General features: G+C 41.6%; 1 protein-coding gene across 1 annotated transcript in view; it reads left to right on the top strand.

The window, feature by feature from the left end:
- Positions 1-17979, top strand: part of TINAG (tubulointerstitial nephritis antigen) — a 265652-nt gene that overhangs the window by 8136 nt on the left and 239537 nt on the right. The window contains exon 2 of the mRNA XM_068233344.1: positions 4854-4917. Coding sequence (XP_068089445.1) covers positions 4854-4917 — 64 coding nt within the window. The remainder of the gene's footprint in view (positions 1-4853; positions 4918-17979) is intronic.

Raw genomic sequence — 17979 nt, forward strand, 5'->3', positions numbered from 1 at the left:
CAGATTCACCTAGTTGATATGATAAAAGCTGGCAAGCTAGAAGTTTTGACAAGTCAGCTGTCAGTTGTTGGGGGTTACTTGGTGACATCATTTTTTTCTTTCTCAAATATTTAAGGGATGTGGGCTCTGGGGTGTGTTGAGTCAACCATGAAGTGGGTAGGTTGGAAGGTGGAGTGGAGGAAATATAGGAATTAGGGAGAGGAGGAGGGGAAGATGGAAAACAAGGAGGCTGGCTTTCGCTTTTACCGCTTCTTTCTTTAAGTTCTTCCTGCCACAGGGTTTTGTGATGCCTTCTCAGTGAAGTTGTCCCTACGTAGATGCTGGTCTTCCCATGACTTATTCGCTGTTGAAACAGGATGCAGATGTCTTCTGAACTGTCCGCAACACATACAAAAGTATGCACATACTAATTAGCCTTGTTGAACAGGTCTAGTATCACTAGAGCTGCCATTCTAATATGGATGTCAGTTAATAGCATTAACAAATACATTTCTGGGCCTGAAGATTTTAACGGTCTTGAAACAGGAGTGCACTCTCGCCGGAGACTGTTTGCTAGAGGCCTCTATGCATTGATTATTGGTTTTAATAGGAGGGGTTCTGTTATTTATTGGTATATCTATTTGCCTATTGGTATAATAAAATGTTGTATATTCATAGCTCATGGCACCCTACAACAATTTATTTACACTAGTACCACTAGAAGTTTCTCCCTCTGAACTCTCCTGTTCTAATCCTCTCTTGGTGGCATCCATGAGTCATGTCACACCCATCAACACATCATGATCACCCTCATTGCTTACACTTTCCAGCTCAGAGTATGCCACAGCAGCAGGGACATTACACCTTGTGATGACCTGGGTACTGTCTTCTGCATGTCTGACTTCCTCCTCTCCTTCTTCATCGAATGGCAAGAAAGCTTGCGCACCACTTTGGTCTGTCAATGCCTGATGAAATAGCTTTTCTGAGAAATCCAATCCAATTGGAGGGGCTGCTGTGGTGGCTGAGGTGTTGTTGCAGTTAACCACAGCAGAGGAGGATAAGGAGGGTGCAGGAACATTGGCAGTAGAAGAAGTAGAAGAGGTGGAATGCTGAATGAGCCAGTCAACCACCGCTTCTGCATTCTGTGAAGAAATAGCTTTCTTCTGCATAAGAACACATATGCCACAGCCACAGGATGAGGCACCATCATGACCCCTGGTACCTCTGCGCTTTGACCTGCCTCCATCTGTCACAATTTTTTATAGTGAGGAACACCTGCACAGGAGGGTACTGTCACATCTAATTTTTTTTTGGTGACACACGAAGATCACTGAACAATATGGTCAAATGGATGTTGATGTGAAACTGTAACACTACAAGTTGATCATACAGCAGCAGACAGCAACCACTGAAGCACAGGGGTATTGTCAAAAAATTAATTTCTTTTTTGACACATTGATATCACCGATAATACCCAGTACTGTCGGTCACACAGGTTTTTGTGTGATGCCGTTTGGAGGTAGCACCAGCACGCGTCATGTCACAAATGTCAATAAATAGCTTTTACGGAGTGACGATTGGCTATAACAGTGACACAGCCACACACTACACTGTATATGGGTGTTGTGTTTCTACAACACACCACAAAAAGCAAAAACAACAAATCAGTATAGCAGGGTCAATGTCAGTCCTTGAAAGGACTTTTGAGGTCAGTAAGAGTCCTCAAAAGGACTATTGCGGGCACACTAGGGAGTGAACTTTAAGTAGCAGAGCACCTAGGAAGCAGCTGCACAGCACAATCCACAATGCAGCATATCAATCACTGTTACTATCTGCAGCATAAAGACCCTGTTGAAATTTATAGGGCGGCCCCTGTAGTTCACGCTGCTTGCGAAAGTGCGAGGGCCCACTATTCGCCATTAAATGGCTCCTGCCTTCATTAGTAAACAGACCACAAGGAAGTTCTTTATTTTATTTGAGCATTCATCTCTGTAACATTTATCTGAACTACTGCATATTTGTAAGCATTTCTACTGTGTCCTTCAGAACATTTCATACCCATACCTGCTGCCCTTGGATCTCTGTCTGTACATCAGAGAACATACCTTACTTGCTGAATGAGTGTTTTAAGAACATCAATTATACTTCAATATACATTAACTTTATTAATTATGTATAACTGTATAATCTTTGTGCTGCATGCGCTGGAAAACCTTTGCTCTCTGAAACTTACACAGCTTTCAATTAACTTTTATCCTTTCAGATATTTATAGAATTTGCTTGCTATGTCTGGAACATAAGGTCCATGTTTATAAGCAAATACAGGATAACCGGTGAAATTATGATGACCCACATCCATCTGGATTTTATGTAATTTACTAACATTAACCTAAAAGCCCTCAAAAAACACTCCAAAGTACAATATCACTATCCTGAAACACAAGGTATTTGCATTAAATTACTTTTGCGAGTTAGAAATGAAACTCTCAGATCCCTCTTTCCATTTTATAGCACAACTATGGTCATTAATTGCACCAAAAATTAATTCAAGTTGCATGCAGCTATATTTGAAAAGAGTCAGAATGTGCAATATCACGTCATTCTGTTTCTAGTACTCCCTGGTACAGGAGCTGTACTGTAGAATTGACTGTAGCCATGAAGTATACGGACAATAGGATGAACAGGGGTGTAGCAATCGCCATAGCAGCCATAGCAACTACTATTGGGTCCTGGGGCATAGGGGTCCCAAATTGTAGCAGTGGCTGGATACTGTATTGGTTAAGGGCTCCGCCTCTGACACAGGAAACCAGGGTCCAAATCTTGTATCTGATCTGCCTGTTTAGTAATGCAGCACCTATACAGTAGGAGACCCTGGACAAGACTCCTTAACACTGCTACTGCCTATAGAGCACATCCTAGCGGCTGCAGCTCTGGTGCTTTGAGTCTGTGAGCAGAAAATCACAATTTAATTGTTCTGTGTCTTGTCTTGTCTAAGTGATGTGTTCACTATGAATATTCATGCGTATCTCCACCCTCTGACTTTATCTCTGTGCCCATAGTCTGTTTGCCCAGTCAACTCATATCGCACGGGTTAGAGGCAGGTGGCATTGCTCAACACTGCCTAGGTCTGAAGGCCCCATCAAAATTCTGCCATGGGGCCCTATATTCTCTTGCTACGCCACTGCTTACATGCATTTTGTTAGAGCAAGATTTTCCATTTCATAAGGCCTTGTTCCCACTGGGGATCGCAGTCAGGGATTTTTTCACATTTTTTGCATCTTTTTCACCGGACAATTACGTAATTTTTGCGCGATCGCTGTTTTTTAACATTTCAATTGCGGTCGCTGTAAAATAGCAAAAAAGTGCTGAATGCACCGCGTCTGCATTTAACGCAAATGGTGAATTACCGACGATCGCAGCAGTGAGATCCCTGTCATATACTTTTAATTACACTTGTGTTTTTTAAAGCGTTAGTGTTCAAATCATCTTGAGTCAATAAAGGAGTCAAAGGATAAACAAAGGGCACTTTTAAGAATGTCACTCCATTTGTGTCATTGATTTAGATGCAGATATTGGCATATTGGGCTTGATTCACAAAAGGGTGCTAACTTAGTTAGCACGCCTAAAAGCCCCTTAGCACGCCTAAAGCCCTTTAGGACGCGCAAAGTGTTGCGTGATTAGTTAGCGTGTACAAAGTGTAGCTCTGCGCGGTGTGTACGAAACATTGCACCAGGTGCGCCTAAAATACCGCAACCGGGTGCGCCCGAAATGTCGCATGGTGTGAAGTTTTGGGCGCACCTGGTGCAACGTTTTAGGCACACCTGGTGCAACGTTTTTATCTCACCTGGTGTGACGTATTGCGCGCACCGCTAAACTTTGCACGCGCTAACTTACCGTGCAAAACTTTGCGCATCCTAAAGGGCTTTAGGTGTGCTAAGGGGCTTTTAGGCGTGCTAACTAAATTAGCACCCTTTTGTGAATCAAGCCCTAGGTAGCTTAGATTTCTCACAGATATTAGTTTTAGGTAGCCTTTGTGCTCCCCCCCCCCCATCAGTACTAAGTTGTGCTTGTCCAGATGCTAAAAATGTAGCACAGGGAGCATAGCACACTACGGGCTTGCTTGATTCTCTAAAGAGTGCTAACTGTTAGCACGCCCGTGCTAAACAGTTAGCACACAAAGTGCTGTGCGCAATCTTTGCGCGCACAGTTTCGTGCCCACGAGGTAACTACCATTTGCGCCCAATAACGCAGACTTTGCATTGTAGGGTGCAAATGGTAGTTACCACATGGATGCGAAACTTTGCGTGCGCAAAGATGCGCGCACGGCACTTTGCGTGCTAACTGTTTAGCACAGGCGTGCTAACAGTTAGCACTCTTTAGAGAATCAAGCCCTATATCTGATTCCAGAAGTAGATTGGGTTCACAGTCATCTCCTTCTTTTACAGCAGCTGGGTTTTGTTTCACAGTATATTTCTGAATGGCTCCCAGGGGTATCTAAACTTCACATAATGTATCAGGAGATAGATATGTTGCAGCTTCCTGCACCACTCTACAATTTACAGCGGCAACAGGGCAGAGCACAAGGGGGGCCCTGAGCTGGAGCAAAGGTTAGGGTTACAGAATAGATTTTTAGATTGCCAGTTTAGGTGGGTTACTGTACTTGTGATCAACCAGTAAATAACCAGTGACAAAAATAGTACAGTGATATACCAAATACTGTATAGCATCATAAAAGTGGTAACCATATTTGAAAAAGCTGAGAAAAAGATTTCTTGCTTTCCACTTTTTATACTTAGGCTCTTATGTTGGTTTTAAAAATAAATGAAAGTCATTTATCAACAATCAATCATTAATACTGCGTGTTATATTGACAGGATGCTTCAAACATGGTTCCTATTACGAAGACAAAGCACTAAGCAAGGACAACTGCAATTTCTGGTAATGTGTCTGCACCTTGTCTCCTATCATACCGTTCTTATGTATTTGGATGATTCTATGGGCTCAATTCACAAAAGCGTGATAACTGTTATCACGCTGTGAAAAGTGCTTCGCACATGTTTTATCGAGAAAAAGGTTATCGCGCGCTAAATTTTGCGTTTGCGCGATAATGCAAATTGTTTACGCATTAACATTACGCGTTCTAGTGACAAATTTGGGCTCCTATGACACATCTCCCGACAGTAGTGCGTGTGTACAGTCTGTCTGCAGACTTATAAGGCTGTTTCTGAACGATCCGCTCAGCCTCATTAGTCTGTCTGACAGACTGTACACACGCACTACTGTCGGGAGAACGCCCGCCCAGCGGGAGGGTTTGATGGACCCGTTGTTCTCTAAAGTAGTGCGTGTGTACGCACCTTTAGAGGTGGCAAAGGGCAAGTATAAATGAGCTCGTAACCCGATCACTATTGGAGTGGTGGCTTGGTTTTTTCAACACTGACTACCTCCTCCGATTCTATCACTCAGCAGGGAATGTGGCTATGGGGCGGCAGGAAAAAAGTGCACCGGCTGAGGGTGGACGAAAAGGCGAAAAAAGCAGAAAAATGGGCTCCGTGATAAGTAATGTTAACAACATTAGAACATTATGATTTTTGAAGTATGTTATTGTTTTAGAAGCTTGCAACATTATTGTTTTTGTCACATTATTTTGCTTGTATGTACAGTACAGATTTTAAGTTATCAAAGATATTATCGTTTCTATGTGTAAAAGAGTGTTTCTGCAGGGGGAGTGGTTAGGGTTAGGCACCACCAGGGGGAGTGGTTAGGGTTAGGCACCATCTGGGTGGCGGTTAGTTTTAGGCAACACCGGAGGGGGGAGGGGTTGGTTAGGGTTAGGCACCATGGGGAGGGTGATTAAGGTTAGGCACCGTCGGGGGGTGGTTGCAGTTAGGCGCCACCAGGGGAGTGGTTAGTTTTAGGCACCACCACGGAGGGTTCTGTGTGAGAGTAGGGTTGGGTTCAGCTGTATTGTTGAATTAGATAACGATTTTTAACGTTAATATCTTTCCAGTGTTATTTCCCATCTGTTTTTTTACAACGGTATTTAGCATTAACCAAGTTTGACAATGATATTTATCGTTATTCCATTTCATTATCCACTGGCGCCATTTCGTTATCCAGCCGGGTCTTTTTTCACGGTGCCCTTTTTTCATGCTATGGCGAGGGTGATTTTTGGTCCTGAGAAGAGCTTCTGGGATGTGTCACATTGCCCATAGGAGCCCATATCTCCTTTTGAGTAGGAAGTAAGGCTGAGAGAGCCAATCCATACACACAAGTCATCACTCCCATCTCAGTAACTGCTGACAGCTGTGCAAGACAGCTTTTATATAAGAAACATTTAGAGTTTGGGCACAATAGAGAACACCAGTGTAAACAAGATGTAATACAACTCTTAAAGTACTTGAACCCAGGGGCATAGCAATAGGGGTTGCAGATGTTGCAATCGCATTGGGGCCCCGAAGGGCCCTCCCTCAACTGCAGTATTTACTCTCTATCCTGTGCTCATAATAATCACTTCTATAAATACTTTGAATAGTAGTAATCACTAACAAACTATTCCCCATTCCCTTCTTGCACCTCTGACACTGTAGTTGCCATTGGCAGGTTTTGGTGCGCCGTATATTGTTATGTATAGAGTGCTTGGGGGGCCCAATGTAAAACTTGCATGAGGGCCCACAGCTCCTTAGCTACGCCACTGCTTGAACCATATTGAAAACATTTGGTAGGATTTTTCTTTATTTTATGGAAAGTAGAAATACTCTTTAAATTCTTCAGGAAGGTGGCTACTACTGCATCTGTTCAGTATGAAGATGAGGGTGAGCAAACATAAATCATATTTGTTTTTCAAATTCAACAAGTGCTAATGTTACTGGAATTAAAAATAAATTTCTAAAATTAAAACACGCCAATGGATCAATGAAAAATGTAAGGTATTCTCCATAATAATGGCAATTACCTACCCCCATACGAGTTTCCACTAACTGAATGACCTTAAAAATATAAAAGGTCACAACAGTGATTATCTCTGCAATCTTTTTGGAGTCCAAAGATGTAGATATTCTCTCTCTGTTGAAGCAAATAATCCCCCAGGAAGATCATTTCCATATAGGGAACAGTGGAAAGGATGTGAGACATATACCATTGAAAGAGATGCTCTATAGTGTAATAATCTATATGTCGTTTGCTATGGGCAACAACACTACACCTTCATTGGGCACCATATCACAGGAAGTGTGATAACTCGACTCTCATCACAGCAACAGCATAGGAGATAGAACTTCTTAAGGTGGCCATACACTGGTCGATTTGCCATCAGATTCGACCAACAGATAGATCACTCTCTGATCGAATCTGATCAGAGAGGGATCGTATGGCCACCTTTACTGCAAACAGATTGTGAATCGATTTCAGCCTGAAACCGATCACAATCTGTGGAGCTGCCGCTGCTGCTGCCCCCCCTGCATACATTACCTGCTCCGGCCGGCGCGAGTCCCCTGGTCTCTGCTGTCTTCTTCTCCGCTCCGGACCGTTCCTGCAGCTACTGAACTTCCTGTCCAGGGGAAGTTTAAATAGTAGAGGGCGCTCTACTGTTTAAACTTCCTGCCGGGACAGGAAGTTCTGTGTAGCTGCAGGAACAGTCCGCAGCGGAGAAGAAGACAGCAGAGACCAGGGGACTCGCGCCGGCCGGAGCAGGTAATGTATGCCCGCAGTATTGCGTCGGTCATCGGGCATTCGAACGCCGCTATCGACGCACTCCCGACCCGCCGGCGATCGAGAAAAATCTTCCACACGGACGGATCAATGGAAATCGGCGGGAACGATCGATTTCGGACGGAAATCGATCGTTCTGTCAGCGGTGTGCGCGGGGATTTCACAGCCGATTCGATCACTGTGATCAGATCGGCTGTATATCGTCGGGAAAATCGTTAGGTGTATGGGCCCCTTTAGACATCCTCAAAGTTTCAGGAGTTTATTCAGTAAACAGATATACAGATATACAGATGTTTATCTCTACACAGCGAAGCAATTGTTCTGTAGTAAGTCCTCTTTGCGTTACAGCTCTTGGTCCCATTGCATGGCAACCAGGCTTTCTCTTATGTTACATCTATGCTACGTTGCACTTAGGCCTATATACAACATACAGTTAGATAAGATGACAATACAGTACAAAAAGAGTAGAGGGTGGAAGTCATCAGCCAGAAGTCAGAAGCAGCAGAAGTAGCCCCCCCCCCCGGGAGCCACGTTAGCTCTTCTTATACTAACCTCGGAAGAGTTAAATGTGACATCATCTGAGCAGGGACGGATCAATAACTCATCGCCTGCTATTGACTGATAAGACCCCGTGATATCATAACAAGCACAGTCTTTACTGCGCATGCCCCCCTGACAATTCCATTTTCCAAGGAACTGTCATCTTGTTCTGAGGAGGCCATTGTTTAATGTTCTTGTGATTTTCATAACAATGGCTCATGTTTATGTTGTTCGTCGCCAGCTGGTCTGGCCTCTGCACTGGATATCTCTGATACAGCCTTGGGAGTTCTGAATCACACTGTTCTTCAGTGCTTCTAGAAATCCTCTTTAAAGGTATACTCTGCAAATCAAGTCTTTTAACTAACCTCAGTTAAAGTAACTGAGGCCTACGAATTCAATCATATAATACTTAAATTCTTACATATAGGCATTGGTAGGAGGAAGGTTCTGTGTGAGAGTAGGGAGAGGTTAGGACATAGTAAAAAATATCTGTAAATATCACCCATACTTTTCTGGAGGAATAAAGTAGTAGAATATTGGCAATTTTACCAATATTCTACAATAGGCTATTTTCTGAACCCTTTTCAACAGGCACCTTTATTAAACAATTAAGCATTTTGGACGTAGCTGCTACATCCAAAAGGCTGCTGCCACGCTGCTGCGCAGTTCCTATTCATTGATCTAAGTCCCCGTTAGAAAGACCGACGGCTTCTATGAGAAGCCGCAATCTTTCTGAAGAAAAAACAAGTTTCACGTTCTCCCTTCAGTTCCTGTAAGCGTGACAAAAAAAATGACTGAGGCCATCTTGTGGCCAAATAGTAAAACTACATCTACATACAATTTTTTAATAAACAGACACACAAATACATTTAAAATTAACTGATTACCTCCCACACTCTCCCCAAAAATACCCAAACAAAATTTTGAATAAAAAAAATTACAATGATGAAAAAGTAAAAACATAAATAGTAACCTAAGGGTCTGAACTTTTTAAATATGCATGTCAAGAGGGTATATTACTATTATTTTTTTAATTATAAGCTTGTAAATAGTGATGGACGCAAAACTGAAAAAATGCACCTTTATTTCCAAATAAAATATTGGCTCCAAACATTGTGATAGGGCAATAATTTAAATGGTGCAGAATAGGTGAGACCGCGAAATAGGCAAATAAAATACATGGGTTTTAATTATGGTAGCATGTATTATTTTAAAGCTATAGTGGCCGAAAACTGAGAAATAATGATTTTTTTCCAATTTTTTTCTTAATATTCCCGTTAAAATGCATTTAGAAAAAAATAATTCTTAGCAAAATGTACCACCCAAAGAAAGCCTAATTGGGGGCGGAAAAAAACAAGATATAGATAATTTCATTGTGATAAGCAGTGATAAAGTTATTGACAAATGAATGGGAGGTGAAAATTTCTTGGATGCATAAGGTGAGTGAAACAACACTGAAGGCTAAACTGGTTAAATAAAATAAAATAGAAACAAGAAAAGGGGGCTTGCTAGTGTGACCATGTGTGGAGGATGTCACATAATTGATTACTGTATTCCTGGTAGCTCTTCTCTAATAGAAAAATCAATCTAATACAATCTAGTATCTAGTATAATCCAAGATAAGGAGCCAGATGATGCTGTCACCAACCCATCCTCCATGAAGTGTACAGGGATTTTCAGCTCATGTGAAGACAAGCAAGCCGAACTTTTGAACTGTCAGGAAGAAAAGCACCAAAGAAACGTCCATTTGCTTTCATGATGCTCAGAAGGAGGTCTTTTGGAATTGCAACTGAGCAAGTGAAGTGAGCAGAAATAATAATAAAAAAAAAAAAGTCAAAGGCAGAAAAGGCTGCAGGCAAATCCAAATCTTTGTCAATATTCCATTGGTCTATCAGAACCTTGTCCCCCCCCCCCCCCCCCCCGGAAACACACACATACATTCACAATGGAGTTGAATGGTTCAATAAGGACAGCCTGCAGGCTTTGAAAAAAGGAAAAAGTCAAGGTTGGGTGCACATAGCTGTATGCTACTTCTTCCAATGTGTCTGGAAGAATGTGATGGTATTTACATTTGTGTTTTCAAATAATATTTTGCCCAGTAAAAAAAAACAAAAACAAAACATGAACATTTTTGTCAGCACTTTGCCAAAGAGAAATCACAAAATCAGTTTTCTCTACAAAATTAAATTCACAAATTCTCCTCAGTTCCGGGATCCTCCATTACACTGTGTACTGCCATTTCACTTGATCAGCAGTGACTCATTCTCCAAACTGATCTGCTCAGCCCTGGACGAAAGTGAAGGAAATTAGATTATCAAGCGCTATTGTTCTTTCAGACTCGATAAACTGAATATATTAATGGTTTGAAAAAGATTATAGTATAGATTTTCCATTTTCCTTAATTGATGCAGTAGAGAGTTTTATTGATCCACCCAAACCACATTGCTTAGGAAACGTAGCTGTGCTGCAGTTCTTTAACAATTCACTGCATATGCATTTAAATAGTTGCCTATGCATGGTTTCTGAGTCATTAGAGACCACTGGTATTATTGGCTTGTATAGGGAATAAATGCACTTAACAGGCTAGCAGAAATAACATGCAGTGAGGGCAGCAGTAATTGGCTTTGGGACTTGGAGATCTAAAAGGAATTTGTATGCATAACAAATGTCAGATCTATATCTCTTTAAATGTTCTACATGTGTTGTTGTACAATTGCCAAATTGTATATGCGTTTACCTTCACAATGAGAAGAATAATTTAATAAAATGACAACAACAAAACTATCTTTAAGTAAAATATTTTCTGTATTGATATTCAGATATAACAAGCATACCCTCCCATAATGCCCTGTGGAAAATAATGAAAGCATTTTAAAGTTATTTGCTGGAACACATTTACTGGGTTAGCAGTAGAGTATTGTAAAGTGTTAGCCACCAGTTAAAGCAGAACGACACCATTTACAGGCTAACTTAAAAAAATTGAAAGAGTAAAGACTTATACACATGCCAGATGGTTCTTAGCCTAAGCGGTTCTGCCAAGAATATAGTATGTGAATGTTGGCTGCCAAATCCTCGCCAAGTGATTGAACTATCGGATCATCTTGACCAAGCCCCCTGTTATCTTATCTCACTCACCCCTTATGTGCCAGGCTGCTGTCCCTTCGACATAGCAACGTAATGCATCCCTAACCTCTAGGCTAGCAATGCATCTGTACAGAACTTAGTGCCAAACTGTCGAGCAACAGTGCTATTGCATGTGTAGGCAACTTAAGCTTTTGGCCCAATACATAGGTCTTGTTTGAATTCTGTTTCCTGATACACACATATCAGGAATATATCAGGAAACAGAATTTGAAAAAGATCTATATAATGAGTTGAAAGCTTGCTCTTTGAATAGTTTAGGCTAGTTTCACACTAATGCATTGCAGACAGTCTAGAAAAAAAGGACTATCTGCAATGCAAAAAAGGGGAAAAAGTTGCATCTTGTGTTACAGGGTCTGGATTCACTAAACCATGATAATTATTATCGCTAACGCGACAGTGATAATAGTTATCATGGTTTAGTGAATCAAGCCCTGTGTGTGATGCAACGCATACAGTGAAGTACACAAAAACATGCTTCACTGCAACTGTAAATGTGCACAGTGTGCCTGTTTTACTATGCAGCATCATGGTGATTCAAGCCACATTCTTCCCAATGTACTGGGGAGGTAGCAATAGCACACACGGATGTTCATTTAATACTCCTGTCTATGACCCACACCACAACCTTCTGTCCTCAACCTTGAGATGACACTATTAATACTAGGCAGTATTTTTATATTTGAAAGGACTGGATCATTGGAGGTAAACCACAGAAATAAATAGGTGTCCTCTAGCACTCTTGCCCTACCGTTCAGCCATTCAGCCCATACTCCTCCATAGTAGAATAGGCTGCTCAACAGACAAAGGAGCAGGATGTCTGTTCAAGATATCTTCTAAATCGTTTTACCTTAAAATTGAAATTTATTGAGCAAGTCACCTAGCATGTGTATGAGGCTTATATAGCATAAATGTTCAGTTCTCTGCAATCCTCAGAGTAATCTAGTTTTTTACACTAACAGTCTATTCTACAGGCATTTTCACTAATGTGTAGCAACAATATATATATATATATATATATATATATATATATATATATATATATATATATATATATATATATATATATATATATATATATATATATATATATATATAACATACATATATATATATATATATATATATATATATATATATATATATATATATATATATAAATATTGTTTAATTTAGACAAACAACTTTTGCATTGCCTGGACTATCTGCAAGAGGGCCTACAACTCAATGCCACACACATGAATCTGTAAATGCCTGGGACTAGACAAAGTCTTCATAATGGTACAAGAGAACACTAGAAGACAAGTGTACAAATGTGACATATACAAAGTTCATGCTCTGCCTCTGACCCCACAGCTGGCTAGGTTTGAACCCCCTCAGTTAGAAAATCACAAGATTTTGTGTGAATAAACATTTAGGTGTAGAACTGCCGTCATCCAAATCCTATACATAGATGACACCGAGCTATATGCTAAGAACAAATAAGACAGTGACCTGATGAACCACCCAACATGGATTTACAATGAAAATATTGGGATGTCAGTTTCACTAGGAGTACAGATATGTGGCTGAATGGCAGTGTAAAGGGCAAAGCTGAGCTACCAGCAGGAGACATAGCAGACCTGCTGAAAGTATCTTGATATCACACAGTTACATGGTATCTATGTATATGTAAAAAGTAAAGAAACCGGCAACATACAAGAACCACCAAAGGGAAAGACAAATTCTAGAGCCAGCTCAAATGGAAGATCCATGCCACCATTACATACACCCAGATACTCTGTGGCATGATAGGACATGGAGGCTGCTGATGGAAATTTAAGGTAGTTTTCCACCACAAGTATAAATCTCAGACCGTACAGCAGCAGTAAAGAGGGTGGACAGGGTCTGGAAAGTGTCAAGGCCATTGTGCCTGGGGAAATTCAAATCATCCAGGTGTACACTAGTGGGATGATACTCAAAGTTGAGCTGATGAGAAAATTTTTAAACAGCAGTAAAACAGAGAGTGTTGGACTGGGAGGTCGAAAAATGGAGGAAATCAGCCTGTTGGCCAAGCCTTCACTGTGAGCAGCAACACCTGATTACTGCTGCTTGGCCAGCAAGTGCATTTCCTCAGCTTTCCCACCTTCCAGTCCGACACTGGCAGTAGACATAGGTGGAGGACCAAGAAGAGAAAGAGACATGACGAGGAAGATTCTTCATGGATTATTCCAGGAAAAGATAGCAAAGGCGGTTTTGACACTGTAAAATCCTACCAATAGGTGGAAAGAGCTGACTCAAAGTATAAAGATAGAGACACTATGCCCTAGATGCATAGAAGAGGGATGTACCGCAGTAATCAAGACTACAGAGTAACGTCTCACATGAACAATATACATTAAATGGCACAACCAAATAGCTTGCATTGTGTACAATTATGCAGGGTATGACCTTCGTACCCCCAAAGTCTAGATGGGAGAGTCCAAAAAGTTGTGAAGATCAGGAAGAAGATTATTTTTATGAATTCACACTGCACTGACATCTTACACAGTGCTTTTCAGAGTACATACCCAAGTCACTGACTGTCTTTTAAAGTTTACAATTTAATAACTACCATGGTCTACGGCCGATTAACTAGAGTGACCAGATCTTTGTGGGTCCAACCTGGGATGGGGAGGGGGGGCGAAAAGTGGGGAGGACTGAGGAGCACGCAGCGACGAAGACCGGGGGGGGCGGCTGCGGCGCGCCCCGCGACGAAAAATGGGCGTGGCCATGACATTGTATGGACGAAGCTAACGTAATGATGTAACAGCGAGGCATAAGAAAGCAGTGTTTACGCCATGATGTGGACAAACGAGACTTTGCATCATGGGTGTGCAGAAACTGTGTGCTGCTAATAGTATACCGTAAGCACAAAGCAGCAAACATAGCCATCTATGACCATTAAATAATAAATGCAGTAACAGTTACCCCGGACACCAGAAAATAAACGCAATGGGCAACATGTCAGCACAAAATAAACGCAATGCGGGCAACATGTCAGTATAAAATAAATGCAATGCGGGCAAACATGTCAGTACAAAATAAACGCAATGCGGGCAAACATGTCAGTACAAAATAAACGCAATGCGGGCAACATGTCAGTACAAAATAAACGCAATGCAGACAACATGCCAGTACAAAATTAACGCAATGCCGGCAAACATTTCACCAGAAAATTAACGCAATGCGGGCAAACATTTCACCAGAAAATAAACGCAATGCGGGCAAACATGTCAGTACAAAATAAACGCAATGCGGGCAAACATGTCAGTACAAAATAAACGCAATGCGGGCAAACATGTCAGTACAAAATAAATGCAATGCGGGCAAACATTTCACCAGAAAATAAACGCAATGCGGGCAAACATTTCACCAGAAAAGAAGCGCAATGCGGGCAAACATTTCACCAGAAAAGAAACGCAATGCGAGCAAACATTTCACCAGAAAAGAAACGCAATGCGGGCAAACATTTCACCAGAAAAGAAACGCAATGTGGGCAAACATTTCACCTGGAAAAAAAAAGCAATGCGGGCAAACATTTCACCAGAAAAGAAACGCAATGCGGGCAAACATTTCACCTGGAAAAAAAACGCAATGCGGGCAAACATTTCACCAGAAAAGAAACGCAATGCAGGCAAACATTTCGCCTGGAAATGAAACGCAATGCGGGCAAACATTTCACCTGGAAAAGAAAGCATTTACTCACCTGGCAGAAGTCTCCGGCCTCTGGCGCGCTGCTCCCGGGACCATCTTGCTTTTGATCTTCTCTCCCGCGCTGAGTTGAATAGCAGGGCTACGGCAAGATGGCGCCCGAAGCCCTGTACTGGAGACACAAATAGTCTCCAGTACAGGGCTTTGGCAGCCATCTTGCCGTAGCCCTGCTCGCCTGCCGGTGTCGGAACAGACACCGGAAGAGGAGGCTGGAGCGGGGCTGCGGGCAATGAACTGGCACAGCGTCTATAGACGCCGCTGCCAGTGCATGAAGATAGAGTGGCCAGAGTCCCGAGGCCGGGACGTCCCGCTGCTGAAAGCGGGACGTTTCCCGTGGACCTCATGCTGCCTGGGACAGCGGACCCTGAATCCGGGACGCGTGCCGGGCAATCCGGGACGTATGGTCACTCTAGATTAACCTGTCAGTACATTTTGGGATGTGAGAGGGAGCCCACACAAACAACTACCGATTACACTGGCAGTGTTCAGAACAAGGGAACTAGCTACTGCAACACCATGTTGTCTTGTGATCCTGTGGGACTTCCACATCCAGATAGACAGACAAGTACTGACCAACTAACCAGACATTGTAATAGTAGACAATTTGTAATAGATGTGGCTTTGTTAAGTGACAAGAACATCAAGAAGGAGTATGATGAGAAACTGGAGAGGTACCAGGACATGCACTCTTAACCAGTTCACCCCCAAGGGTTTTTATCCTAACAGACCAGAGCAATTTTCAGTTGTCAGCGCTCCTCCCTTTCATTACCTAATAACTTTATTACTACTTATCACAAGAAAATGATCTATACCTCGTTTTTTTCGCCACCAATTAGGCTTTCTGTGGATAGTACATTTTGCTAAGAATTTTTTTATTCTAAATGCATTTTAATGAGAAAAACAGAAAAAAAATCATTATTTCTCAGTGTTCAGCCTTTATAGTTTTAAAATTAAACATTCTCCTGTGGATAAAACAAACACGTTTTATTTTCCCAGTGGTCCCGATAATTAAACCGTTTAGATTATGTCCCTACCACAATGTATGGCGACAGTATATTATTTTGAAATATAAGTGGTTATTTTTCTGTTTGTTCTGGCCATAATTACAAGCCCCTATGTAATAAATTAAAATTAATTTTCCCCCATAAAATATAGAATAAAAAAAGCTGAGTCCCTAAGGCAACTATTTATTTATTTTTTTTAAGCTGATTTTTTTTTTTTACAAGTGTTTTTTTTTGGGGGGGGAGGGTTGGAAGTGTAATTTTATTAATGATGTGTATATACTTGAAAATGTATGTATTTTGTAGGTGTAATATACTTTTTGGCCACAAGATGGCGCTAGTGAACACTCATAGGACGTGTTCATTTTTTTTTTTTTTTCTTTTACACTTTATTAAACTGTTACATTTCCTGTTTATGTGAATGGACGTAGCCGCTGTTCGCGGTCACGTCCATTCACTCCAGGCACTGCGATTGGGTAGAGGACTGTTCGGTCCTCTTCCCCAATCACCCAGCACGGGATCCCGACGGTAATGGCGGCGGTAGCGGCGGACACACGGCGGTAGCAGCGGCGGGAATGCGCGACGTATTAAAACGTCATGTTGCTGTTAATAGCGGTAAGCATGACGTTTTAATACGTTAGGATGGCGGTAAATGGTTAAAGGGAACCTAAACTGAGAGGGATATGGATGTTTCCTTTTAAACAATACCAGTTGCTTGGCAATCCTGCTGAACTCTTTTGCTGCAGTAGTGGCTGAATCACACACCTGAAACAAGCATGCAGCTAATCCAGTCCGACTTCAGTCAGAGCACCTGATCTGCATGCATGTTGAGGGGCTGTGGCTAAAAGTATCAGAGACACAGGTTCAGCAGGAGAGTAAGGCAACTGGTATTATTTTAAAAGGAAAAATCCATATCATTCTCAGTTTAGGTTCACTTTAAAGTGAACTAGAGATGAAATACCCTCATGTATTTTACCATATATATCAGTGGGGACATTAGAGAAAACACCTACCCTGCTCTCTGTTTCATTTCTCCTTGCCCAGCCTGCTTGTTATCAGCCCTGATAAAATCCCTGAATGAGCAATCCGTCTGGTTTTGCTCAGGAATCATTACAGCTGAGTCTGTCTTCTCTGATGTCTTTTCAAGCCCAAGCCTGCCCCCTTTTGGCTCTGCTATAATGACTCAGCTATAATGATTCCTGAGCAAAGCCAGACTGCATGCTCAGTCAGGGATTTTATCAGGGCTGGTAACAAGCAAGCTGAGCAAGACAAAATTTAACAGAGAGCAGGGTAGATGTTTTCTCTAATGTTCCCACTGATATATATGGTACAATACATGAGGGTGGTTTGTCTCTGTTTTACTTTAACACTGGGTCATCAGTGGTATCAAAGCTCTGATTGGCCTTGGATAGAAGCAATGACAGAGCTTTATGGCATGTCCGTGTATTTGCTGCCATCAATGGCCAATAAAGTTTTGTTCATCCCTGATTGCACTCCTCTGAAGCATAGAAAGGCATTGATTAGTACCAAAAGCAAGGAAAAGTTGAAGTTGATGCAATCATTAGAACCACAGTGACCACATAATGAGATAACAAAAATAGAACCCTAATAAATCATCTTTTAAAACTCTCTTTAATGATGTGTATAAACTAACTAAAGATTGCAGATGCATTTAGTATGTCCGGACTTCCCTTGCCAGCTTCAGTTCCTGAGAGACACTACAATCATGCAGCACCAAAATGGTATTCTTTTAGAAGGGGGTATTTAGCTTTCCCTGTTGACTTCAAAACAATTTGCTTTTATGTTATTCTTAAAGAGACTCCGTAACAAAAATTGCATCCTGTTTTTTATCATCCTACAAGTTCCAAAAGCTATTCTA

Source organism: Hyperolius riggenbachi, chromosome 4, assembly GCF_040937935.1.
Source record: "Hyperolius riggenbachi isolate aHypRig1 chromosome 4, aHypRig1.pri, whole genome shotgun sequence".
Lineage (NCBI taxonomy): Eukaryota > Metazoa > Chordata > Amphibia > Anura > Hyperoliidae > Hyperolius > Hyperolius riggenbachi.